The sequence below is a fragment of the Anopheles moucheti genome, chromosome 3 (assembly GCF_943734755.1).
Source record: "Anopheles moucheti chromosome 3, idAnoMoucSN_F20_07, whole genome shotgun sequence".
Classification (NCBI taxonomy): domain Eukaryota; kingdom Metazoa; phylum Arthropoda; class Insecta; order Diptera; family Culicidae; genus Anopheles; species Anopheles moucheti.
In genome coordinates, this window is record NC_069141.1 from 27,429,671 (window position 1) to 27,455,864 (window position 26,194).

Below are 26,194 nucleotides of genomic sequence, written 5' to 3' on the forward strand. Positions count from 1 at the left end.
GAAAACCTTAGCCCCAACACTTTTCCGTACGTCAATCTGAATTAAAGAATTCCATTTATCCGGGGTTACGCCGGGAGCGTGTACTGAGAGTGGTGGGGTTTTTTTTTTCACCATAAAATAAGAAAGGATACACAGCGTTAGTTTTCCCTTTCTGCTTCAACCACCGAAGCTAAAAAAGCATGTGCAGAGTGGTTTTGTTCCTTTCGCTACGGACGGTATCAGCTCCCGGTGTGGCACATGGCAGGGGCAGGATATCCCTGTACGGCATTAACTATTTGCACAGGAAATGGAACCATGTTGACATTTTATGTGAACTAAGCAAAGAGTGTACAAGGGTGGGGCTGAAGGGAAAGAAAACATTCACCATCTTTTCTTTCTTGTTTGTCCCCATGTTATCCCCCCCCCCCATTCTCCACCGGCACCGTCGAGGGTTTTGTCAATCGTCATGGCGACTGTGGTGGTTGGTGGGGTTGCCGAGCCCTGGAGCCTGTACAGCGCTAGGCAGAGAGTGGATAATGCTTACTGTTTGCGCACACGTTTCACGTTGTATGAAAAGTTCACCTTTCGTAAACATTGGCAGATTGGCGGGTGACTTTTAAAAGGCGGGAGTGGGAAATTCTCAATCATTTTTACTTCGAGAAACCGCGTGGGGTTTTCCACCGAACGGGGAGAAAAACAAAACCGTAGCGTAAAGAAAGCACATCCTACACACGCTTGGGGGACAGAAAAATAACTGAAAGAACGTTCGTACACGATGTGCCTTTCGTTTCCTACATTCTACCATCCTTGGAAAGATTACTATTTGCACACGGGAAGTACACATAACTCACGCTGTCGTTGGATGTCTTATCGAGAACAACAAGATCCCACATTTCCCAGAACTCCCGCTCCGTTAGAGCCCCAAGGTTACTTAGGATTTTAGTTTAGAGTTTAGAGCTTTATCCCCTTGCACACTTGGATCGAATCTACTGATTCCATTCACTTTGTCATGGAATTCAGCCCAGCTCCTCACTAGTACGCTTGCACAAACAACGAAACCTTCATTTTTTAGAATGAAAAAAAATATAGCCGCTTACGGCCACTTTCGAATCCCTGCGAGAACTATTGCCTCGCTAGAAGAACGGATGATAAATGTACGGGTGATTTGCAAGTTTTTCCTTTGCCAACCGCCGCTGCCGGGCAAAGTTTGATGTTCGTTTCGCACACCGGTGGCCGGAATGACTGCCAGGGGGTAGAAGCTGAGTGGCAAAACAAATGAGACACCATTTAGCCACCAATACCAACGGTGATCACGGTTCTGTTGATGCGGGCCGGCTTAACTGCTCCTTCCGCATTCGTCATGGCTTCAGCCCAAGAACTGTGCAGAAAACCGACGAACAAATTATCGTCCAAGTCCGGATGGAGGAGGACCAAACTTTTGCTGGGACTGTTTTGGGCACGGTGGCATGGTTTTATTATTTATTATCCCACACTCCGTGGAGAGATGGGGATACTCGCGAAGAAACGGATCTACTTGACATTTTCTTTAGCAAGAAAATTGTTTACTGTTGCGTTTGTTTCGTTGACAAACGGACACACTTTTTACCGAGCCCTCGGTTTAGCAACAACTGCTAGCCCAAGCCATGTTTGCTCACTGTGACGAGCCAAACACGAGCCATAAATAAACAAACAGTACGAAAAGAGGGTTTTTGGGGAGATTTACTAATGCGATGATAGCAGAAATGTGTGTCGCTTGCTTTGGAATAGTGTTGCTACCCGTGTTGAAAGTGTTGTGCGAGTGTTTTTCTTTTTAATGGCTATATGCATACGAAACAAGCTTTATTTATATTGCATGAAGATGTGAATGGTTCGGTGTACTATCAAAAACATTAGAATTGCAAATTCTGGTACAAATTAATGACCGGAACTATCGATGTTTTGTTATCAGCTAAAGCGGAAGGAACTCTTAATACTACGGGTGAGGTAATACAATGCCGCACCTTACTGACCCTTTTCATTGGAAATCATAATCCCGGTTAAACTTTCCGTGATCTTGCCAATCTCGGAGCACTTCTCGTACTGCTTCGGTTCCGCCGGGGCCGGTTTGCTTTCCTGCTCTAGCTCCGCGCTTACAAACTGGTTGCGGTTATGATCCACACCCAGCAGCAGATCGGTCTGCGTTCGAACCTCATCCCAAGCGTACTCGATGTCGTGCATCTGGGGATCAATTCCGCAGATCATGAAGCGGATAATAAACTTCCCCTGGTACGTGGCCGGTATCATGAAGATTTTCTTGCGCTTGGTGATGTTGTCCAGCAGCTGCTTGGACCGTGCGTCGTCACCTTTCAGCCGGAAGCACACGAGGGCCAGCGTGGAACAGACCACCTCGAACCGATCGTCCGTGCGTACGTACTCCTCGAAGCGATTTGCCAGCTGGATGTGGAAGCGAATCAGATCCCGAATCTTCGCCGCACCCATCGTGCGCAGCGTAATCCAAACCTTGAGCGAGCGGAATCGACGACCGAGCTGTATCTGCCAGTGCCGATAGTCCGGTGCTTTGCTGTGTCCCTGGAACTGATGCTGCAGGTAGATCCGGTCGACGCTGAAAGACTTCGTTACCGAGCCCGCATCTTTAAACCACATCGCGCAACAGTCAAAGTTGACAAACATCCACTTGTGCAGGTTGAAGTTGAGCGAATCGGCCCTTTCGGCACCCTTCATGATGTGCGTGTACTCGGGCAGACACAGGGCCGCACCGGCGTACGCCGCATCGATATGCAGCCAGATGTTGTGCTCGTTACAGTACGGACCAATTTCGGCCAGGTTATCGTAGGCGCAGGTACCCGTGGTGCCAAGCGTAGCGACGCAAACCACCGGAAACAGCCCATCGGCAACGTCTTCCTCCACCGCCCGGATGAAGGTAGATCCACGCAGGATGCCGGTATCATCGGCCGGCAGTAAGCGCATCTTGATCGCACCCAGAATGCCCGCCTTCTCGACCGCACTGTTGCTCTGATCGCTCGTGTACGCAACCAAACGTCCACGAATTTCCGCCTCCGTTAGATCCGGGTGCTGGACGCGCAGACGCCGGACGGCCTGTTCGCGACCAGCCAACACCGCTACGAGAATGGACTCACTGGCCGAGCCTTGGATGATGCCACCACCATTACCTTCGTCACAATTCAGGAACGATTTGGGAAGATTCAACAGCTGTCCCAACCAGTTCATCATGATCACCTCCAGCTCGGTACAGACGGGACTGCAGATCTGTGGAAAGACATCCGATTTGCCGGTTTATGGATTGAATGGAGAAAGCGAGAGCCTCCATCAACTTACCCAACTGAATCCGACGACGCCCAGTCCCGCCGCTAGTGTTTCGCCCACGATCGACGAGTATGAAGTTTGGGAGGGATAGAACGCGTGAAAGTGAGGTGACTGCCAGTGGGTTAGTCCCGGTAGAATGCACCGTTTGAAGTCTTCCATGATGGTTTTCCAATCTTCGGGCTCATTCTGCAACTCTCCCGGTAGCATATCGTGCAGATAGCCAGGTTCCACCGATGGCAATACATCCCTGTTGGTTGAAAATGCGCACATCATTAACTTGAGTTCAAGATCACACGATCACATCCGAGTTCTTTAGCGATTCGAGAAACAAAACAAATAATCCTCAAGCACACACCTATCCCGTATATTCTCCAGATAGTCCGCTACGAAATCGATCGCGGCTCGTCCGAACTCGCGAAACTCATTAATGTCCATGTTTGCCATGCTGTATCGAGGGAATTCACGCTTGAATTTTCACTACTTCGGAATCCACTTTACACTGCACTGCGGAAGATCAATCAGTTTGCACATGTAGACACTCCGAACCGTTTAGACACGCTTATGGTATAGCTTTAGCATCACAAGAACTTCTTACAGATTGCACTGTTATCCCGATCGGGTTGACGGTTTTTGTTGCACTGCTCGTCGTTGTCCGCACTGGATCGTACCTTACCGGAGACTGAGGATCTTCAGGTAACGGCAAGGCTTATTTATGCGCAATCCCTTCCTTCGTAGCCACATCGAACTGCTCCAAAACACACTTCCTCCCTTCCTCTTGAGGTTCCCCAGGGTTCCGCAGCGACACTGGGGCCAGAGCAGGAAGTGTTGTCCAACGTTTCCCCCGTGTACCGTTTTCGCACCAAACGCAGCATCAGCAAACAACAATAATGATAACATCAACAACCAGCACTGCTACAGAGCTGCCAACCCCAGCAGTGGGGGACCTGGGACGAGACTGGGACGGCTCCCCGGGGTCGCTGGAGCAAGAAAGCTCACCCATGCCGCGACGGCCGTGCTTGCATTCTGAAGAGCATCCTCACTCAAGCACATCGGACTTGAGGATGGCACCGGGTTTTGTCTTTCCACCGTTTCCCAGACAGGTTGACCGGTCATCTACCTGTCCGCGAGATCGCGACATTGGGGATCGTTGGACGTGCGAGGCGTTGGTATTGTTTTCGACTGGTTATGACATATGCGTGTACGCGGGAAAGGGAAGTAACACACACACACACATCATAATAATAATAACAACAAGACCATCCAAAACTGCTCACATAAAATTCGGCGCTCATTAAAATGTTCCCGTTTTGCCGTTCCGCCACCGTGTCGAGTGGGTTCGAGAATTGCCGGAAAACTTTCTATCCTCCCGGTGGCCGGGTCGGTGTGGTGTAAAAACGAGACATTATTAGGGGAGGGCTTCGTATGCTAATTGATTGATCTCCATCAGCGTCATTATTGAACGGTTACAGGCACGGACGAGAGCAGGCCAACGATGAGAGACGATGAGGATGAGCTATACAGTGGGATGCACCGGTGGACAGAAATAATGCAATTGTAAAGTTAAAGGTTGGGACAATAATTTCATTCGAACATTTTCTGCCTTCACCTTCGCTTATACCTCAAAACATGAAGAACATAGTACAAGCAGCATCGTCTTATAATTAATTGATTGGATTAATTAGATCTACATATACAGAGCCGTTTTTTCTAGATAATACCTTCTTGAATGTACTCTAAAATCAGGCTAATTATTGCTTACTACGTTGGAAGATTCTTTCCAATTTAACGAGATTACAATTTATTTTTAATTTAAATTCGTAATTCTGATAATTGTTTTGTAACGTAACTTTTTGTAACTTTGATTGAAGTCCGTTAAGCTATGATGTGTGATTAATAGCTTTATTTATTGCTTTATTGCTTACTATTATCAAGCACATTCCTGGAGCGGCCCGGTGGCATGACGGTAGCGGAACCGATCTTCACACGAACGGTCCGGACCAAATCCCATCCGGACCAATCCCCCGTAGCAAGGACTGACCATCCGGCTACGTAGTAAAATAAGTCGATACGGCCAGGCCGTTCTAACGAAACAAAAAAAAAATCAAGCACATTCCTCTGTTCTTTAGTGAACTTAACGATAGATAAAGTGCCATCGCTTCATTTGTCCATCCAAGCACCCATGGTGGATGCTGCAGGCGTGGAAAATAAAAAGGAATCCAAAATTCGCCCCACTCCTAGCGTGCAGGATCGCACGATCGCATCGAAAGCACAGACTTTAACGTCGCGGACAGGGCAGCAATTATCTCACGAAGCGGCTGCCGAATATGTTTGGTCAACAACAGCGCTGCAAATAAAATCGAAAGTCATCCCAAACTTCCATTGGGATTTGAAGAGGCTCGTCTGTTTTTCGAGTAGCGGTAAGTGTAAGTGATCGAGAAAACAAAAACCAAAACAAAATGCACACAAAAACACGCTGCGTCATGTGTCGTTTCTGTTCGGTCGTACTTTATGGGTTTAAAGGTGTTAACAGGCGCCCATTTCTGAAGCAGGCTTCGTTGTTGAGATAATCTTGAACTCTACGTTTTGTGAGGTTAATTTGAAGGGCTGTACCACACTCGAGGGTGTCTTTTTTCCATTTTTTTTCTTTTCACCCCCACATCAAACTTGGGCAGTGGCGTTCGACACTGAATTCGAGTGATCTAGCTGCGTTTTTTCACGCATCCAACATATATTTCGTGCCATTCCTTATTTAACTGTGCGGAATTTCCACCAGAGTTGATCCACCGGACTACCGGAAATGATTTAATCAGCGCGATCATATTAATGATGCAACCTGGGACGGGAATTGTATCATATTCTACCGAACAGCTGACCGCCAATGTTTTTTTGTTGAGCTGTTTTTGGGGTCGGGTGTAAACAAACAGAAAACCCCGAAACCGGTAACTGTAAATTAAGTGGACCGAGGTTTCTTTTTTTCTGTGCGGACATTTCGCGGCTCTGGGACCCAAACAGAGGGAATGTTTTTTTTTGTTAAACCAGCGATGTGTTGTTATGTTACAGAGGGAGAGATAAAAGCGTACCAATTAATTTACATGTGTAATATATTACAAACTTCAAGAAAGAAAAAAACAAGGCAACGATAGCCTAATGAATTGAAAAAAGAAATTGTATAATACGTGTAACTAAAACCTTTTAAAGTCACACTACCAAAATGTTTCAATTTGCAACATTCGAGCGCAAACCGTACATCGGCACTCGGGCGTTAACGGGGCTAAAACAAACAACAGAAATGCAATTAAACGGCAAATCGTTTGTCCATTTTTATTGCACGTTTTTTTTGAATTATTGACGTAAGGTCCAATTCGGAAAATGGGTTCCTGTTGGTTTTTGGTTTTTCTTTTTCGAGTTTCGAGTGTGTTTCTTGCGGTTTGGTAGAATGGTGGAAAGTCAAACACATTCACCCACTTCCGGGCACGGCAAACCAATCGCTTCGGCAAAGGTATGCCGGTGCCGAGGGAATAGGAAACACTCCCGAAGGGATTTTTATTGCGATCCGGCAAGCTCGTTGATGTAATTGCATCGTGCATTCGGAATTGCATTCACCGTCAGCCCGTGCCAAGCGCGTGAAACGTGAACATGACAAAAAATCAATCGATTTTTCTTGCGTCGATACCATGCTTAAGTGTGGCGATGGTTAATTTTTTTTGGTTCCTGCCCTTGCATTTGCATACGTTTCCGTTGTTTGAATTTAACATTGCGTGATACGACGTAAAACAACCAAATAAATATTTGAGAATGGTTGTACGAATGGTCAGACTGCGTATTTTATAAATATTAAATGTAAATTAAAGCCAATTAGTAAGCATTTAAAAATCGTTTTTTAAGTACGGAAGCTTTTTTTCTATGGGAGCTACCAATTGCAAGAACATTTCCACGTTTTATATGTTTCTATACGTATCTCTAGAACATCTTTGAAATTCCCCATTGATGGCTCATGTTGGAAATAATTCAATGTTTGAATCTATTTTTGCGTAGCTTTTTTTGGTAAATGATTTGACACAATGATAAAATGTAATGAAAACCGGAGTACGAAATAAACAACTTCATATTAAAAGCTGTTTTTCTACAACTTTTCCCATATCATACACCCACTTCTAAATGACGTGTATTTGACGCTCTTTTGCTTTGCATACTTTCAGGCGAAAAGCTTGGAAATAAACTTCCCCTAAGCTCTATGCAACCTGCTATTCACCACCGATACCAATTCACCACCTTTACCAATTCACCATCTTTACCAATTCACCACAGCTGTCAAATTGTTTCCATACAAAAATAAACGCATTTCTACTAACAGCAAGTGTGTGAAGCTAGCTTTAAAATTTTTAAGTATTGTAGGTGTTTGTGTTAATGTAGTTACATTTCTATAATAAATAGTTATTGGAAAGGCTATTCCTAGTACAAAATCAACAAATTGATGAATCTGATTGGTTTAGAATTGTGCAGTTTTGTGTAGTGTTTTAGGTTCCGCGTGCATGATCAGTGTGTAAATAGTGAAAGGATCAGTTCAAAGAAATGTGTAAGAATAGTGCAAACCAAACGATATAGGTTGATTTCTTTGTGGTAAGTATAAGTTCTGTAAACAACTTTCCTTCGGAATGGTATGCCTTAAACTTTATTATCTGCTCAACGGTTAGAACAGTATAACATCGAACATCAATACGGTCGCAAGGTATTCATAAGCATAGAACATCACTAACTTGTTCATTGTATCGTATTTATTGTTTTCGTTATCATTATTGCCTGGTATTTGTGTTTGATTGCCACGCGAATGAGTCCCGAGGTGGTAGTCGAACCACCAGCGCTTCCCGTACACCCTGGTCCCTGTAATACTTGTTGTACGGGATGTGTTCATGTTTGTTTTGTTCGTTTGATAAATAAATTAAACGTTCATATTAGTTAAAAACTTAACGAGGAGAGGAGGAAACGAGGGTTGCGATTCTTGCACAGGAGGATGAGGACAGGCGCGATCAGCTTCTAGCTCGAAGCGCGCTGTTTACTTCTTCTGTTCGGCCAGCAGCTCATCAGCGGCCGCCGACACCTCCTTCCACGAGTAGTCGATGTCGGACGTCTCGGTGAAGCGCGAACACACCGCCATACGCAGGAAGTACACATCGTTCACCTTGGACGGAACCAGATGAATGTTACCGCGACCGTTGATGCGCTTGAGCAGTGCCTCGTTCAGCTCGTTCGAGCCCTTCAGCTTGAAGCACACGAGACCCATCTGCACCTCGCCGAAAATCTCGAAACGGTCATCCGCACAGCACAGCGCTTCGAACTGCTTCGCGAACCCGCAGTGACGCCGGATGTGGGCCTGCAGATTGTCCACACCGTACAGCCGCAGCACGAACCACAGCTTGAGCGCACGGAAGCGACGACCGAGCGGAATCTGCCAGTGGCGGTAGTCCGGTGCGGAACCCTGCATGTCGTGCTTCAGGTAGAGCGGATCCACATTGAACGCGTTCACAATCCAGTACGGCTCCTTCAGCCACATGGCGCTGCAGTCAAAGTTCACCAGCATCCACTTGTGCGGGTTGAAGTTGAACGAATCGGCCGTCTCGATACCCTTCATCAGGTAGCGATACTCTGGACATATGAAGGCCGATCCGGCATAGGCTGCATCAACGTGCACCCAGACGTTGTACCGATTGGCGACCGGGCCGATCTCATCAAGTCGATCGAATGCGCAGGTGTTGGTCGTGCCGAGCGTGGCCACCACGTAGAACGGAATCAGTCCCGCTTCGAGATCTTCCTTGATGGCTTTTTCGAGCGTTTCACCGCGCAGCTTTAGGTTATCGTCCGCTTTCAGGCCACGCAGCTTCACGCCTCCGAGCAAACCGGCACGCTCCACCGAGGAGTGCGATTGATCTATGGCAAAAGAAATAGACATTGGCATTAGAACTAGAAACATAGCCGTACTCCTGTAAGGCTTTTTTGGGGAGTCATACTCACTGGATGTGTATCCGACCAGCTTTGACACGATGGTATGATCGTCCCATTCGGGATGTTCCTCCTTGGCACGCTTCATTGCCTTCGCCTTAGCACCGAGCAGGGCAACAAGAGTGGCCTCACTGGCGGTACCTTGGATAACACCACCACCCTGTCCACCGGAACACGCCAGGAACTCATTCGGAAGGTCCAACATCTTGCCCAGCCAATCCAGCATTACCACTTCTAGCTCTGTACAAGCGGGACTAGCAATCTGAAACGAAGGAATTGTGACAAGAATTGTGTTCATCAGTCATTGGCTCTTATGCAGGGAAAAATCCACCATCAAGGCACTTACCCAAGTAAAACCAATACAAGCGATGGCACCGCTCAACATATCAGCCACGATCGCCGGATAAGAGTTGGCCGTGGGGAAGTACGCGTGGAACTTCGGGCTGTGCCAGTGCGTAACGCCCGGCATAATAACCCGCTCGACGTCGGCCATCACATCTTCCCACTTTTCCGGCTGCTGCGGCGCTTCATCGGGGATGAGCGGCCGCAGATAGCCCGGCTGTACGGTTGGTAAAACACGTCTGCAAGGAAAAAAAGAAGAACAACAAAAGTTATAATGTGTGTTGCCCCTGTTACCCGGCATCGTCTAAGAACTGGCGTCTGAGGGTCACCGCAACATGCCGCTGGAAAATTGATTGGATGTATGCGTTTTTATGTGCATCTAAAATCAGACAAAGGTGCCCGATTCAGGTCATGTTCAAAACGGCATGCAACATGTTGGCATGTTGCAAAACCTCACACCTTCCGATGGACGACCGCTGTGGGGTCGTTGTGTGGAGGTGGTAGTGTAGGTGTACCGGTCATTACTCAAAAAATACTCTCCTTCCAATCGTCGCGGAATAAAATCTCACGAATGAAACACACCGATTGACGACGGTTGGCAATGGCACGGTTGAACGAGCCTCATGGGGGGAGGGCAAGAATCTCACCCGCCACATTGTGGGCTTTTGCGCAATTCTTGTCCGCGTAGTGTCAGACATTTTTATGTTACTGCGTTATTTTTTTTGTTGCTATGCGTGTGCGCACACCTGTATATTTTTTGCGCAGACCTTCATCTTGATTTTGAGCACGCCTTTCGGGGTCTGGCCGGTTTTTTTTGGGTAAGACTTTGTGCGACGTATTTAGCCTAGTAGTAGCTACCGAAAGCGAGTGGATGAGTAGTTGAACTTGACTTGCCTGGGGGGGCTTGAGAGAAACTAGATTTGTGCTAACGTTTCGTGTCGGAGGTTAGTTACGAATTCCTATTGTTTTATGTCCATGCAACTCATTAGCTGTCGCGTTTGCATTAATCATCATTCATTGGTACTTGTTGCACTTGTCTGGTTCGGGCCGAGTTTGCCTGCGGTTGCCATGGTGACTGAACGTGCTCATGAAGGTTGTTCGATCGATCGATGTCGCCCTTCCGTTGCATTTGGACCATTTCGTGATCAATGTTGGCTGTTTCCGGTGCGAATGGACGGTACAAATCCTTGATCTCCCCATGATCAAGTCATGTACGAAAAGGTACCGATCGCACGATTGGATTGGTTTACAACAGTTTAACATAAATAATTCGTGAGATCATGGTCCAGTGGGCTTTTTTTAACTCCGATTTCACAATTCGCATGCTGGCGTTTGATTGATATGCAACATACGGACGAATATAGAGATAAAAAAGGGCCCTGTTTTCTGCAACTCATAACTCGTGTTCGGCGATCCCATCGTTTCCGAATCTGGTATTTGTATCTCAACGAATAATAGAACACACGCTCATAGATGTGCCCTGCTAAAGGGTAGCCAATAGCCACTCACACGGCTGGGCATACAAATCTTGTCTCTCCTTCGTTCAAATTGAAACCCATCGACAAACTTATAACCCGGCAACAACTGTAAACCGCGATCCCCATCCGAGGCGTCGTGCTTTTGGTTGTCCTTGAGAATATCCATCGTTAATCAATGTTATTACGCAAGCAAGCAAAGAGAACGCTAAGCTATGCCATCCGAGCCGGTTCTAGGCATTTATTTCACTAATCGCCTAGAACAATCTTTGTGTTTTTGGTCGGAATTCATGTTTGCTATTTGTCTTTCGTAAGCAAAAGTCAACAAACAGTCAAGACTTACGGGCAATAAACCAACTATATCTCCAAAGTTTCGCTGGGCGATATTATCCGATCGACTGTGTAACCTTGGTGTAGTGATCGCAGGTGTCACCGGCAACGTACGATGGAAAGCAAATCCATGACCGTGAGTGTTTCACTAATCTGACAGTGAGCAGCGGATGTGAGGACGTTGGCCGATCGTACCTCGTATACAGGGCAATTAGTACAACCTTCTTTATTGCGTGGTATAGCTACTGCTAGCCCGATCGTTTCTAACCAAGCGATATTCTAAGAGGCCATCAAACGGAACCGATGAGTTGGGGTATGTTTTTAATTTTCCTTCCTTTCCATCGGTCGAATAAGAAATGACACAACATCAACGCAATGGACGAGGTTAGCGATTTCTTCCACAGCAAAACCCACGAGTGGAAGGAAACCACAACGGCCTAACCTTGATCGGTGATTGTTAACAATTTACCGCCGGTCTCGCCACACTCGATTGACGATCGCGCGAATTGTTTTGCGAGCGGCTGACACTGCAACGTGCCAGCTTGAAAAAAAACCAAACCAACGGAACGATCGCCAGTGTGTTTTGTGCGATTTAAATTTGGGTCGAAAGTGTTTCGAATGCACGTGTCGTATCGTTGACAGTAAAATGTACGATAGGTCAGGAATACTAGTTCCCATGCGTCAATCTAACCGGTTTCGGTGTTTCTCCGAGTGCGCGTCTATCGGTGGTATTTCCCCGATCCTGTGCTGTGGCAGCCGGTGGATTTCCAAACATTAATACGCGGGAATTCACACTGCCGGCATTTGTGCGGCAGATCACCCACATCAGGAGCAGCGTACGATCACAGGAGGTGATAATTTCGACACATCACACGCACACCCAGCCACAGCCACAGATCGGATCGAATGAGAAATGATACAATGGCTGCTGAGGCTACACTTACCTTTCACGGATGTTCTCGAGATAGTTGGAGATGTAATCGACCATCTCCTTCGCAAAGTCCTTGAACTCTGGCGCCTGCATTTCGGTCTGTGTAAATGCGCGAAGAAGACGGTATATTAGTTACGGAAGACGGGATAAATCAGTAATTAGCTAGAAACTGCCATTTAGTGTGGTTAGAGAGGTTTGTTAGTGTTTCGTTTTACTTACAACAGTTGGAATGTTGTGTGGGTTAGTATCCATTCTATTGTCTGTTAGTAGAAAACGAGGCAAATTGAAGATTGTTAGTGTATAGTACATCGAGCGTGCAATAGAAGAGAAAATAATATAGTTGAACGGGTTGAAACAACATGGTAGAGTTAAATGCAAAACTGATGCTTGATAGTTACTCGTTTTTCGCAGGGAACAGGCATCTTGATAATAATGCTATACAACAAACGCAACAACAGATAATGTAAAAGCAAAATGTATAAAAGTTAACAGAAACACTTTTTTGTTTTAGAACCACAATAGATGACGCTTCGTTTTGATGCAAAAAAAAAGCCTAAACACACTAAAAAAAAGCCTTGCTTTTCCCCAATACGACCGACAACCGACTGTGTGTGGCGTTCGGAGTGCTGTTAATATTCCACACTTCTCACGCGAGACACCGATGACGGACAGTATGGCACGAACACACCAATAAATCCACATTTCGTTTCTCGAAAAAGAGCAGGGTCGATAAAATGATGGCCCATGGTCCCAGCCTCCGTTCGGGGTTTAATTGAGTTTGAAGTTTTTGATATTTTATAGCAACCACGATTTGGCTGCTTTGAGTGTCACAGCTCTACCGATGCGATAGCTATTTGAAGATAATTGAGTTACGATGCCTTCTTCTATTCCTGTTCCTCTATGCCGTTCGGGCACCGTGAGATTGTTTCGATCGGGCGACTAAAATGATTGTGCCTTACGTTCAGCGCAGGTTAACAAAATTAGCATTCAATATCAACCTGCTCCATGGTATTGATTTCTTATCAGCTCATAGAGAAGTATTTTTATTTCTAATGGCATGAGTTTGCGAGAAGATTACATTCAAGACACTATCATCAGCTGGAAATGGTTTGTGGTTATTTGTGCGTGACAGATAATACCCGTTGTAATTGTTTCGATTTACGGAAGATTGTAGTCCGCTAACGTGTACGATGAATGGATGCAAAGGTTGTGCAAAAATGTATTACTTCACGTAACCGTTCTTCATTCGAGACCCACACTGTCTGCCGATTTTTTCGATTCATTCGCTTCATTCTAGCGCCCCATTAAGCAATCTTTACGATGCAACATATTAATAGCAAAGTCCTTGTTGGGACACCCCGCAGTGTCTATGATTGGTTGCTTTTCGAATGTTTCATGCTTTCCTTTACTCCCCACAGAACGGAACGGAAACATTACATTCTACTTGTGCACAAAAAAAAAACACACACAACACACACGTCTCTAACTGTAGCACGGACGATGGAATGCAGCTGCAAACACTTTCAGTTCCGGTGAACCTTCGCAAAGTCCTCGGGATCTGCACACGTTGGTAAAGATGGAGGGCAACCTTGATGCGCGTTATACGATCACAAAATGAAATTGGCAAATAGTGAAAAAAAAAAAAACAGCAGCAACCACACAGAACTGGTGGAACTGGTCGTGACCAGAGAACGAGATCAAAATTGGTCTCACTGCATGAAGAAATCCTACCCAAAAAAAATACTAGCACCAGTCACTTTATTCCTGCGGTTGGCTTGCAAACGTTCTAAGGTCGCGATATTGGCTTCGTGTGAAAGCGAACGCAGTGCATTCGTGACCAATGATCAATGGCCTCCACCGGAAGGCTTCTCCACTGACACTCACAGAATGAAACTACTGCCTGGACGGGAACCAGTTTAGTGGAAAAGCAGGCAGCAGAAGAATTGTTTCTATCTCCAGACCGGAGACCGGTTGACCTCGGGTTTGGGATTCGAATTCCGGCACACACTTGTTGATGCAAATCCACCACCACAAAATGTTAAACGTTAGCACAAATCACCGTTGATAGTATAAGCGTAGATACTTACTGCTATGCTATATCACTCGTAAGCACTAGGACGTATTTAAAGCTACTCGGGAACTTGCCGTACTGCACGTGACACGTTGCTGGAAGGAAATGAACGAAGCGAACGATTTATTGGAGCGTGAAAAAGGAATCACTTTTCTGCCCGCCCGCGACTTGGCCGGCGTTAATGGAAGGATAATGGAAAGGAGGTGCTATTTTTCCGTTTTACTTCCAGAACCTTTGAACAATCACAGTCACACAAAGCACACTCACTAAACGTACCGGAACCGGATAGGTATGGCTTTTTGTCGGGTCTGTCGGGACAACGATGACGATAAGTGAGACGCTTTGAGTACGCAGAGGGCCACCGTGGTCGGAAAATGTGGGAAAACACTTCACCGAGATTTTACCTCTTCTATCGTATCCTCGGCAGCCTTGCAAGCACACTCACTCAAACACACATACACACAGCACTTGGCGCGATAAGGGAATGTGTAGGAAAGGTTACGTACCACTGCGTCGGGCGGGGGCCAGTTGATGGAATAGTGCTCGTGTACGCGCGGACCACGTTCCACTGTCGACCGAGTGATGCTGATGAATGAAGCTGAACGGTGACCGTGACGAGCTTTTAAAGCGCACCCACTCCGAAAGTCGGTTCGAGACTCGGCCGAAGTCGCGCACTCGCATGCTCACGCATATCGCTCACGACCGACCGAAGGCGCCGGCGGTCACTAATTCGTTCGCGAACGAGCGTTTGTCTGGAAGGGAGCCACATTTTCGGACCACATTAATGCATTTTGCACCGTTTGCACCAGGGGCAGAATGTGTATGCTAGTCAGTTACACACGGGTAATGGCTTGTACACCTAGACGGAGCGGTGTGAAGCGAATATTTTTGGCGCAAATAGAAATACGGCTAATTGAAAACAATATTATATTTGAACATAATTTAACGGGCGTTTGAAGTCAGGGGTGAACAACCTACCGATCACAAAATGGAAAATTTGTTAGAATATTTTATCAATTGTATTTTACGCACTTTTATTACGTTATAACATCTCTACAATTTTGTTTTGTTTTTTTTTAGGTTCATGTTCGCCACAAATGGATAAGTTCATCAGTATATTCAAGCGCTTCTGCAGTGAGGAATGGCCGAAAAACAACTGTAGGCCTGGCAAGTAAGTACATTTTAATATATCTCATGTCTCAAATCTAAATCAATTAATCAATAAATTGGTTTAGATATTCTATTAATGTTAAATGCATTTTTCTATATTGCTATTGCGCAACTGCGCTTTGCTGCATATCTACATTTTCCAATTTATTAGCATTATTTATGTAATAAGTTATCTATAATAAGTATGCTTTATTCAATGGTTATTTAATGATACAAAAAAATGAAATTTGGAATTGTTGGAAGAAAACCAATACAGGCTAAACGGTGTTAAACAAGTAATATTCAACAATAATAATAGTAATTTTAACATCAATAACATTAAAACCTCACCGGTAGTTTGCTCGCCACTGGCTCAGTGGCTAGACAAGGCAGAGTTCTAGATCGAGGACACGAAAGCTTCCAGCATAATATGTGCCATGAGCAGAACCGAAACGTCCTTCGTTCATTCAGCATGAGCATGTGCTGCTGAAACGTTTTGGGGGAGAAAACATTCGGCTTAATACAATGGGCGAATGGAACGCAACAGATGCAGAGAGACACGACACGCACGCACGAGGCTGGTGGAGGTAAGGGAAACACTTTCCACATGATGCGGGTTAAAACACCGCATCCATATGAATGAGGTGGAAATTAGGTGGGATTGACCCCGGTGCTACAGTCGGAAAATCTGAGTCAAGTGTGCTCGTAACAGCATAAGTGTAAATCGCCGTCTAGCGAGGGTAATGGGAGGCAGGTTTTATATCCTCACGTGATTGAATGCTTTGGAGAATGGGCGCACAGGGCAGTGGATAGATAATATGAGGCTTACTAGCAGTTAAGGTAATATTTGAAATTGGGATTCAGCATGTAGCTAGCGCTCGTAATGGTAAAGAGTGATAAGTTTTTCACATTTAATACCCTACAGAATCATTCCTTCCGCAGTCATTCCTAGGCATTCAATTCACTGTTCACTTGAGATTTAAAGTCCCGGTGGGGCTTCCTTCAGGGCTCAAAAAGGAATACGTTGCATTACAAATATTAAAATTAATCTGAATTTTATTAATTGCTCCGCGTCTGTTTTGTTCTTCTCGACGTGGATCTTGTACGCCTCGATCTTCTAGACGTGGAACGCGACCTAGTCTTACGCTTTCTGCGCTGCTTTACAGGCACATCATTCTGGGCCAACATTAGCTCTTGGGTCATTTGAAGAGCCAATAAGTCAGCTGTCTCTTCGCTCAATGCAATACCAAATACTTTCGATTTAAAAGTTTGCCAGTAGCCAGTCCCGGTTGTGCTGAAGTACAGTATAGCAAAAGCTATTATTGTAAGCAGTGCCTGAATGACAATATCACCTCCAGCGTCCTGATAGACGCTTAATGTCTTAAGCGTTTCTATTGCCTTCGAGATGTGATACTCAATAGCAGCCCATATAAAGAAGAATATCGCCTCGATAATGGCCACATTGAACAGCGATTCGACAATAACTTGCACGCACAGCGGAAGTTGTCGGTGATATTGAGCTGGAAAGATGGTGAACTGTGACAGCCAAATGACGCAAGACACTGCGATTAGGACTTTTCGAAACATGCAGTTAGGTGTACTGCATAGCTGCCGCAATGATCCGGGCAGCACAAACACTGGAATTTTATAGCAAAAATGTATTGCTAAGGCAAAAATTAACGAAATGTTGGAAGACATTTAATTCGATGGATCTGTTATAAGGTCTTTATCCTGCACATTAGCTACGTGCGTTCCTTCCGGCACTTCACACGATGGTGTTGGAGAATTTCTGCAAGCAAAATAACGGGTTAGTTGTGAAATGTTACAAACAATTAAAATTGTGACAGATTGCACCTACCTTTCGACAACTGTTTTCATGGGATATCTCTCCAGTCGTAAAAGAACTGAGTTTAGAATTTGCAAAACCGTCACTAGCCGTAAAAAATGAAAGCCTCGCTTAGATGCGGAAACCGCCAAAGCCTTCAAATAGTACGGACGAAGCAGTGCGTAATCTTTGACAAAGAATAAAAATGCCTTCACAAATAGCGTCTACAAGAAAGAGATAAACACACAAAACCATCACATGAAGAAAATTGAAGCTTTGAAACCTGTAAATACGAATTATGGCTCATAATTCTTCGGATATTGGAATAGAAAGTAGAACTCACAAAAAATATAATCTTTTGGATCGTACAACACGACACTTTCTAATGGGTGAATGGATCTAACGAGAATATGGACTAGCCTGCTTTGATGTATCGAGACGAAAGGGAAAATATGCACCTTTGGTGCAATGGAAGGAGTAAAGTGGAAGTAAATTTTAAGGTGTCAAAGCGACTTCCGGATTTCCATCAGGTCAATGCTAATGCGATCATTAACATGGCGATACGTTGTTTGAAATAAATATGCCGTTAATGTGTTTCGTGGCACATACGCATAAAGTTAAAGAAATCCTATCAGTTACCTGTAATGCTATGCTTACCAATATTTTGTGCTTGCACAACCACCACAGCGCGTACTGTATTGGAATCCATATTAAGCGCAATGCCAAATCACAGAACACAATATTCGCAAGCATCTACGGAAGGGAATCCCCAATAGGCATGAGATAATTATTAAGTATTTTAAACTCCCTCGCGAATATCGGGGAGGATCCGACGGGGACCAATCTTTAATCCTTACCAAGGTTAGACAAATTAGCAAGGTTTGTACCTGCAACGTCATCGTCTGCTGTTCGTCGACGTAGAATGGAATAATGCTCGCTAGAATTCGTCCAAGCGCCAGACTTGTACTGACGATGAAAATGGCGGAAGTAACATCTGGCTCCATGGCAACGGAACTCGGCTTACCGTGCACATAATCGAGCGCACTACTGGCTCGTAGGTGTATGATTAACGGTAGCGCCAGGCAGATAAACCGGAAGGTCCAGGAGCAACGAATGTAGGTTTCACAGTTTGGTACCATTTCTCTGTATCCGGCAGACCGGAATACTAACCAGCTGACGACGGATTTCTTCCCGATTAGTTCGACACACGTACGCGGTTTAAACGAGTTTGTTCCTCAATGGTTTTTTAATCCCTGTGTGTCTGTGGCTACTTTGTGCTGCTTTTATGATATTGCCAAGATGAAGGGTTTCGACTGTCAATCAACAAAAGATACATTAGTGCAAGGTTACACACCTGTTTGTAGGTTAAGAGTTCATGTTCGAGGTTATGCAGTCCAACATTGATTCCTTCTCTGTGGTTCGTGTTGAAGTTAAAGTGCTGGTGGATGTTATTTTTTAGCTGTTGCAAAATCGTGATATATCGACCCAAATCCGACGATGCCGATTGCAAAAAGACACCCTAACGAAGCGTGCCGGAGAGTCGTGAGCTAGGACGTAAGGTGCTATCCAAGCGCTTAATTTTGCCAATTGTCTATGTCTTTCCTTTCCCCAGTGTGTCCTATCGGGGGAAACGTTCTGAATGAATGATAAACCTCTGGAAAAGCTAGCGCAGTGTTTGTGCTGGAAGGGTCTTTCCAACGGAAGAGGGAAAATGAATAACAGTAAGTGCTTTAGCATGTGAGGAGCTAGAAGGCGAAGGAAAGGACGTGAAATCACACGATGAAATCAGAGCCAGAGAAGGAGCCGTCTTTGCGAAGGAACCGCCAGAATTCTTCTTAGTTTCCCATTTGAAGAGAAAAAGGTCGACAAGGAAGGACTCTCTGTCCCACTCACCGGAAACCCATTCCCAGTGCGAAACGTAAAATTGTGTTTACTCATCTTCTTTTCTCGTTGTGAAGAGCAACCAGAACGGCAGCGACAAAGAGAAAAAAAAGGAAACGAAGGATTCCATCCGCATCCTCACGAATTCCCACTTGTTGAATGGGGCACTAGTAAGGGATGGGATTTCTGATGCGTTCTCAGTGTACGTTTAACATCGTGCAGAAATTTTATCGTACCGGCATGTACGTTGAATACAGGAATAATGTTACGATAGGGAGCACGATGATAAAACGAACAGTGAAGTAGTAGCAGCGATAAAGATTGATGGACGAGTTGAATCATCAGCGTCCCATCATTATCCTCTCGACTGGAAAGAGGTTGACGTTGAGTGGATTAGACCAGCATGATAGTTGGACCACTAGGAAAACGGGTTATTAGGGAAGTGGGGGCTGATTGCTTGCTTTGTATTTTATCTGGGTTTTATTTATGTTAAACGTTTTGAGCTGGTTCATCAAAACAAGCACCGCGACAAACTAGAGAATTGAAGTAATTTTATGTCTACTTACGCTTTAAACTAACGATCAATGGCTATTCAATTCGGATTTATTTGTTCAGAGCAAAACATGATACATTCTTCTAGAAATTAAAGTTTGCGTAATACAGAGGAATTAAAGATAAAAATTCTGATACACTTGTTGCATGAACTGAATGTAGACAAGTCCGCCTTCGTTGAATAGTGTTTCTAATGAACAATAGCTGCCTTTGTTCCTGATGTCTGTTGCTTATTGGCAACGTCTTTTGTTAATAGCATAAACCATGCTTTGTGGAAGTTCTGAATTAGTCCTTTCTGCGAGGAACGTTCCGAACGAGATTTTTTACCGGTCCTGTCGTGAGAACCAACTACAGCATCAGCTCGTGGTGCTTTCCACAAATCTTTCTAATCATTTTCCTCTCAAATATACCAAAGAAATTTCTAAAGCTTTCACTCTTTCTATTTAGCTTACTATCAATATGAGTAAATCAATGTTTCCATGTCCTCCAAGTGCATTGTGCAGTATTCACTTAAGAGATCCTACCGCACTCTGCCGTGATTGAGTAATATGTCATCATAATGCATAAATACCCCCGCAAAACGTGGTGAAAGATTTGAGGAAAGTACTGTGTATTGCCACATTTAGGATTACAATAATCAGTTCCAGTTTTGCCCATTCGAGCTGTCTTTGTACAATCAATGTCTAAAAAAAACAATGTTGTAAAATAATAGCTGAAAAACGGAAAAAGTGCATCCTTTATTTTTCCGTCGGTGCCGAACGACCAACGGTTTTTGGCATCTTTTTGTTGGTCGGATCTTCCAGCTCCTTCGGTTTGTAATAGTGCGGTGCAACCTCCAGCAACCACTTGCTCTCAATATCGATGACTGAGCGCATAAACTCTTTCGTCGTAAAAACCAGCTCGTGGTAGAGCAACCACCGTGGCAAATCTTCAAACAGTGCCGAGTTGGGATGAATCATAACGTCCTGATTGTGTTTGACCGTTTTGTAGTTTCCACCCTTGGAAAGACGTGCCACGTGGTAGAAGTAGCCAGCTGTAATCGCTTTCCGAATATTGGTCGTTTCCGTTACGGAGGAGACCATTTCTATCTCCACCCGCTGCATTAGTCCTACCAGTTGTTCTCGTACGTCACGCGCACGTTTCATCGAACGATACTGGATAAAATTCTCATAGCACCACTGCGTACTGTAGTCCGATTCTACCCATTGGTTATACACCTGCATGAGACTCAGGTGATCACCGTTCCGATGGTTAAAGTTTTTACGCGCCGTATCTGCGTGAATAATTTTATCCTTCGGGCGGTAAAATATCGCACCATTTACCGACAGCATGGCAGCAATCGTCACTATCTCTTCGGAACATTTGTACTTTTCGCTAGCAAGCAACATTTTCCCCATCATTGGATCGACCGGAAATTCGGCCATTCGTCGTCCCAGCTTCGTCAGCTCTCCATGGTGATTCAGTGCACCGAGTGCGTACAGCTGTTCCAGTGCCAGGATTAACGTTTGGTGTGGCGGAGGATCAAGAAAGTCGAAGTGTAATAAGTCGTGGATTCCAAGCGTCTTCAACATCAGCACAGCATTTCCCAGATTGATTCGCTGAATTTCGGGCACAGTGTTATCTTCCAGCTCATTGTTGTAAGCCCAGGCCGTATAAAGTCGGAAGCATTTTCCAGGCGCAACGCGCCCTGCACGACCAGCTCGTTGATTGGCGGATGCCTTGGAAATTGGAACCACCAGCAGTGTTTCCATTCCTGTGCGAGAGTTAAAATTGTTCTGCTTTGCAAAGCCGGGATCGATCACGTAGATGATATTATCGATCGTGAGCGACGTTTCGGCAATGTTTGTGGCCAAAATCACTTTCCGGGCGTTCGGTGGTGTGGGTTCGAAGATTTTGGCCTGCATATCGGAGGGCAGATTGGCGTAAATGGGTAGAATGATTAATTCTTTTAGCTTCGATCCCAAACGTTTAACCCGATCCTGTAGCATTTCCTGACAGGCTTCAATTTCTTCCTGACCTGCAAATCAAAACGGATTGTGGGATTAATGAAGGCACGTAATAGTGCAATTTCACATAAGTATACCAGTTAAAAAGACTAAAATATCGCCCAGCGGTTGTGTGGCGTGTATTTGCAGTACGGAAACCACGCAAGCGTCAATGTAATCGGCTTCGGGAGCTTTCGTGTAAAATATGTCGACCTACAATGAGGAATTGGTTATTCAAGTGAATCGTCAATCGAGTCAGAATAAACACACTCACCGGATAACGTCGGCCGGGAATTCGAAAAATAGGAGCTTTATCGAAAAAATCGGAAAACTTCTCCGCATCCAATGTTGCGCTGGATATAAGCAGCTTCAGATCCTTCCGAAAGCGAGCAATATCTTTCACCAAACCAAACAGAATGTCCGTGTGCAGTGTGCGCTCGTGAGCCTCATCAATGATCATAACGCGGTACGTTGCCAGATCGGGCTCGGAAAGGAACTCGCGATGAAGCGTACCGTCCGTCATGTACTTTATGACGGTACGTTCCGTTGTACAGTCCTCAAATCGAATGCTGTAGCCAACCTCATTTCCCAGCTTGACACTCATTTCCTCGGCAACGCGGGCAGCCACTGACATGGCCGCAACACGCCGAGGCTGGGTGCATCCGATCTTTTTACCATCGTTCGTAAACCCTGCCTCGTACAGGTATTGGGGGATCTGTGTCGTTTTGCCGGAACCCGTCTCACCTTCAATGATCAGAATTTGATGCTCATTGATGGCCGCAATCAAATCCTCCTTGAACGGATAGATAGGAAGCGATTTTTGCGTTTCCTCTATGGTCATCTTTTTCTTCTCTGCCTCGCTAATCTCACGCTTGCCATCTTTTTCCTTCGTACCGCCCATTTGCAGCGCTTGGATGAAATCGATCTGCTCGTCGAGAAGCAGCTCGTACTCTTCCTGCTGGGCAGCCCGTTCTTTGGCATCCTTCGAACCAAACTTGTACACCGCCGAAGCGAGCTGTTCCGCTTCCCATTTCTTCTGCTCCGAGTGGGGCATTCGTTCCCGTTCGTCCACCTCGACGTACTCCTCCATTTCACCTTTCTTAACATCCTTCGGCATACGATAGCGCTGTACGCGCTCCAATTCACGAGCTTTGTCATGTTCTCTAGCGATTTGAAGCAAATTTTTCTTGTACTCGCGATCTCGCCGCTCTCGCTCGGTAATATCGGCATCCGGAAACAAATATTCATCATCCCGAATGTCCGCCTCGAGCTCCGCAACCTTATCTTCTTTGCGCTTCTCCAGGTACTGCCGTCGGGATTGGACGCGCAGCTGTGGTAGAAGTTTTTCTCTGTCTTCCGTTTCGAGTTTGAGCCGTTTGGCAGCATCCGCATAGCCTCTGTTGCCGGAAGCCGATGCTACATTGCGCGTTTGACCTTCGTCTCGTTGCTTTAATCGTTTCGCAAACTCATCGCGCTCCTTAAGATCCCGCCGACGCTCCTCATCTTCTTCGCTGCTGTCTTCGGAGGACCAGGATTTACGGTGTCTGGAGTGTTTGCTCATGTTTTCTAAAAAAGCAAATTCATTTTAAAAAGCAATAATCACAAAATACAAGCACTTGGTTGACAATAATCACCTGCTAGTTACCTCTAGAACACTAGAATCATAAATATGTGATAGACCAAACCAACACGTACCGGCGAGATGAACGGCTTCTATTGTTTACATACTTGCAGTAAGCCCAAGGTGAATAGAGGTGGCAGGTGAAGGAAGCACATTTAACATTTTTGACAACCAACTTACGCAGTGGTCTAGTCGACGTCGGACGCAACAAACACACAATGTGCGTTGTAAAGCATTGTGAAACATATTCCAGTTATGCTTGTGGCAAGCATAAAAAATAAATATTATGATTGTTGGATTATCGCTGCACAAGCAGCAATTTCCAGAGCATAGTCTAATCCATTCTGATGTTCATTTCAAGTTGTTTTTTTGTTGAAAATTTTTAACGATCTTTTATGAATTTGTTCATCAGTTTTCGTATATTTTCGTTACAAGCAGTATAACCCAACCTAATCAATTAACCACCAACATGAGTAAAAGATATTTTGTTTACTGCATGAAATACAAAAGTAACGTAAAATAATCAATGCATTTCAATTCTTTACAAGCTCTAATTTAGCATGCACCTCACGCTAGAAACAATTGCATGAAGACGAAGCTATTGCCAAATCGTTATTATTGCATCAAGCGATCCAGATCACTTGCTTTAATGCTGCGACCACTTGATGCTCTTAATGTCCACACCTTCCTGCACCATTTCCCACAGTGGAGACATCTCGCGCAATCGTGTGACGTGCTTGATGCACTTTTCCGCCGTATAATCCACCTCCTCGATAGTCGTGAAACGCCCGATACCGAAACGAATCGAACTGTGTGCCAAATCTTCATCCGTACCGATTGCGCGCAACACGTACGACGGTTCCAGCGATGCGGATGTACATGCCGATCCGCTGGAAAGCGCCACATCCTTGAGAGCCATCAGTAACGATTCACCCTCGACGTAGGCAAAGGAAAGATTGATACACCCCGGATACGAATGTACCGGATCGCCGTTCCTGATGACCTGCGGTAATTCGGCAAATATTTTGTCCATCAATCGTTTCGACAGAAACTCCATCCATCGGTGATCGTATTCCATTTCGCGGCTCGCTATGTCACAGGCGGCTCCCAAACCAACGACCAATGGTGTGGGTACGGTTCCACTACGAAGGCCTCTCTCTTGACCACCACCGCTTTGAATCGCTTCGACTCGAACGCGTGGCTTGCGGCGCACGTACAACGCACCGATGCCCTTTGGTCCGTAGATTTTATGCCCAGAGATTGACATCAGATCGATGTTCATTTTGTTCACATCGACCGGTATCTTGCCGATGGCTTGTGCTGCATCAGTGTGGAAGAAAACCTTCTTCGATTTGCACAGCCGTCCGATCTCGGCGACCGGTTGCTTTACACCGATCTCATTATTGACGGTCATTATGGATACGAGTGATGTTTCCGGTGTGATGGCTTTCTCCAGCTCTTCCATACTGATCAATCCATTCGACTGTACGGGCAGATACGTTACATGGAATCCTTCGCCCTCGAGTGCACGGCAAGAATCCAACACGCATTTATGCTCTGTCTGCGTAGTGATGACATGCTTTTTCTTCACGCCGTAAAACCGCGCAATACCCTTGACCGAGATGTTGTTCGATTCTGTTGCACCGGACGTAAACACGACCTCTTTCGGATCTGCACCAATGAGCGAAGCTACCTGTGCACGAGCCTTCTCGACAGCTTCCTCCGATTCCCAACCGTACGCGTGCGTTCGCGAGTGTGGATTTCCATAGTAAGCGGTCATGTATGGCATCATCGCATCGAGAACTCTTGGGTCCTAGGGGGGGATAGGAAACAAAAGGGTGGAATGCATTTGTTTTGAAAATCTTGGAGCAATATCCATATCACTTAACAAAGTAGCACAGAATCACGTTGTGTGGATGACTGATAAGAATGGTGCGATTAGACGATCGCTGAACCCCCCTTCATTTGCGCAACGTATCGTCATCGTGCGGATTCTCCTTCCGGGTTTAATGAAAGTGATTAGGTTCCCATTATCTTGCCCACCTACTTACCAGCGATGTGGTCGCTTGAGCATCCAGGTAGAGTGGCCGGCCATCTAGTACTTCGTCTTTGATGCTGAATTTTTTATCTAAAAAGGGAAGAGAAATCATTAAACAATAATACCGGCCAGTGCTGATTGCTTACGGACTTGCACAACATTACATCTCTCTTAGCTCATACGCTAAGGTTCGCTTACCGGTGCTGTAATCCCGTGTCCGCCCGGTTGCGCTGCGTAGTACTTGGAACGCCAAGTATTTATCAACAGCTTTGCGCGACCAGCGTGACAACATCTTTGGAAACAGTCCACACGTTTAAAGTTAGAACGAAACCGATCGGTATACTAAAAGGAGGAACCGCAACGTTTTGTGAAATCGTAGTGATGTGTTATTATGTATTTTGTTTTTCTGACGACCAAGAAGTTTCTCTTGCTCTCTGGTTGTGTGTATCGTTTGCTGTGCTCGCTCATTGTGCAATACGTCCAACTGACAGCGCTCGGATTATCCGTGATGTCACAACAATAGCGTTGTGCATCGACGTAAACGGAGCAGAGTACTTTTTTAATTTTCCCAGAAGTTTTGCAGAAACTACATCGAGCTGTTGTGGTTACGAAAGTTTAGAAAGGTTATGCTGAAAATAAGCGTTCCTCACGATCCAGTTTTATTTCTGTTTGATAAGGAATAATTTGCTGAAAC

The 26,194-nt window shown here is 45.3% G+C and overlaps 5 protein-coding genes across 5 annotated transcripts; all 5 read right to left on the reverse strand.

Annotated features, from left to right (window-relative positions):
- Positions 1–1,980: 1,980 nt before the first annotated feature.
- LOC128304215 (3,4-dihydroxyphenylacetaldehyde synthase-like) lies at positions 1,981–3,747 on the reverse strand. The gene is made up of 3 exons (XM_053041377.1): positions 3,659–3,747; positions 3,316–3,550; positions 1,981–3,246 (listed from the first exon to the last, which is right to left on the reverse strand). Exons 1-3 carry the CDS (start codon positions 3,745–3,747, stop codon positions 1,981–1,983), a joined length of 1,590 nt encoding a protein of 529 aa, XP_052897337.1.
- A 4,211-nt stretch (positions 3,748–7,958) lies between these two features.
- Positions 7,959–12,990, reverse strand: LOC128305726 (aromatic-L-amino-acid decarboxylase-like). The gene is made up of 5 exons (XM_053043312.1): positions 12,777–12,990; positions 12,392–12,477; positions 9,647–9,881; positions 9,313–9,562; positions 7,959–9,228 (listed from the first exon to the last, which is right to left on the reverse strand). The coding sequence occupies exons 1-5, from the start codon at positions 12,798–12,800 to the stop codon at positions 8,357–8,359; spliced, it is 1,467 nt and encodes a 488-aa protein (XP_052899272.1). The 5' UTR covers positions 12,801–12,990; the 3' UTR covers positions 7,959–8,356.
- A 4,306-nt stretch (positions 12,991–17,296) lies between these two features.
- LOC128302634 (uncharacterized) lies at positions 17,297–18,562 on the reverse strand. Its single transcript, XM_053039498.1, has 4 exons — positions 18,281–18,562; positions 18,081–18,176; positions 17,457–17,647; positions 17,297–17,387 (listed from the first exon to the last, which is right to left on the reverse strand). Exons 1-4 carry the CDS (start codon positions 18,560–18,562, stop codon positions 17,297–17,299), a joined length of 660 nt encoding a protein of 219 aa, XP_052895458.1.
- Positions 18,563–20,467: 1,905 nt separating this feature from the next.
- Positions 20,468–23,571, reverse strand: LOC128305724 (pre-mRNA-splicing factor ATP-dependent RNA helicase DHX16). Its single transcript, XM_053043311.1, has 4 exons — positions 23,476–23,571; positions 22,116–23,407; positions 21,940–22,054; positions 20,468–21,873 (listed from the first exon to the last, which is right to left on the reverse strand). Exons 2-4 carry the CDS (start codon positions 23,400–23,402, stop codon positions 20,594–20,596), a joined length of 2,682 nt encoding a protein of 893 aa, XP_052899271.1. The 5' UTR covers positions 23,403–23,407; positions 23,476–23,571; the 3' UTR covers positions 20,468–20,593.
- Positions 23,572–23,864: 293 nt separating this feature from the next.
- Positions 23,865–25,933, reverse strand: LOC128305727 (cysteine desulfurase, mitochondrial). The gene is made up of 3 exons (XM_053043313.1): positions 25,699–25,933; positions 25,514–25,590; positions 23,865–25,275 (listed from the first exon to the last, which is right to left on the reverse strand). Exons 1-3 carry the CDS (start codon positions 25,790–25,792, stop codon positions 24,109–24,111), a joined length of 1,338 nt encoding a protein of 445 aa, XP_052899273.1. The 5' UTR covers positions 25,793–25,933; the 3' UTR covers positions 23,865–24,108.
- Positions 25,934–26,194: the final 261 nt, after the last annotated feature.

Coding starts and splice junctions, on each gene's coding strand:
- LOC128304215 (XM_053041377.1), bottom strand. CDS start 3,747: ATGGCAAACATGGACATTAATGAGTTTCGCGAGTTCGGACGAGCCGCG. Junction 3,551..3,658: donor CTGGAGAATATACGGGATAG/GTGTGTGCTTGA, acceptor TTCAACCAACAG/GGATGTATTGCCATCGGTGG. Junction 3,247..3,315: donor GCGTCGTCGGATTCAGTTGG/GTAAGTTGATGG, acceptor GTCTTTCCACAG/ATCTGCAGTCCCGTCTGTAC.
- LOC128305726 (XM_053043312.1), bottom strand. CDS start 12,800: ATGCCTGTTCCCTGCGAAAAACGA. Junction 9,882..12,391: donor CTCGAGAACATCCGTGAAAG/GTAAGTGTAGCC, acceptor TTTTCCTTGCAG/ACGTGTTTTACCAACCGTAC. Junction 9,229..9,312: donor GCTGGTCGGATACACATCCA/GTGAGTATGACT, acceptor CTTTTGCCATAG/ATCAATCGCACTCCTCGGTG.
- LOC128302634 (XM_053039498.1), bottom strand. CDS start 18,562: ATGGTACCAAACTGTGAAACCTACATTCGTTGCTCCTGGACCTTCCGG. Junction 18,177..18,280: donor TGCTAATTTGTCTAACCTTG/GTAAGGATTAAA, acceptor TCCCTTCCGTAG/ATGCTTGCGAATATTGTGTT. Junction 17,388..17,456: donor ATGAAAACAGTTGTCGAAAG/GTAGGTGCAATC, acceptor TTTTGCTTGCAG/AAATTCTCCAACACCATCGT.
- LOC128305724 (XM_053043311.1), bottom strand. CDS start 23,402: ATGAGCAAACACTCCAGACACCGTAAATCCTGGTCCTCCGAAGACAGC. Junction 22,055..22,115: donor TTCCCGGCCGACGTTATCCG/GTGAGTGTGTTT, acceptor TCCTCATTGTAG/GTCGACATATTTTACACGAA. Junction 21,874..21,939: donor TATTTTAGTCTTTTTAACTG/GTATACTTATGT, acceptor TTTGATTTGCAG/GTCAGGAAGAAATTGAAGCC.
- LOC128305727 (XM_053043313.1), bottom strand. CDS start 25,792: ATGTTGTCACGCTGGTCGCGCAAAGCTGTTGATAAATACTTGGCGTTC. Junction 25,591..25,698: donor GACACGGGATTACAGCACCG/GTAAGCGAACCT, acceptor TTCCCTTTTTAG/ATAAAAAATTCAGCATCAAA. Junction 25,276..25,513: donor CTCAAGCGACCACATCGCTG/GTAAGTAGGTGG, acceptor ATCCCCCCCTAG/GACCCAAGAGTTCTCGATGC.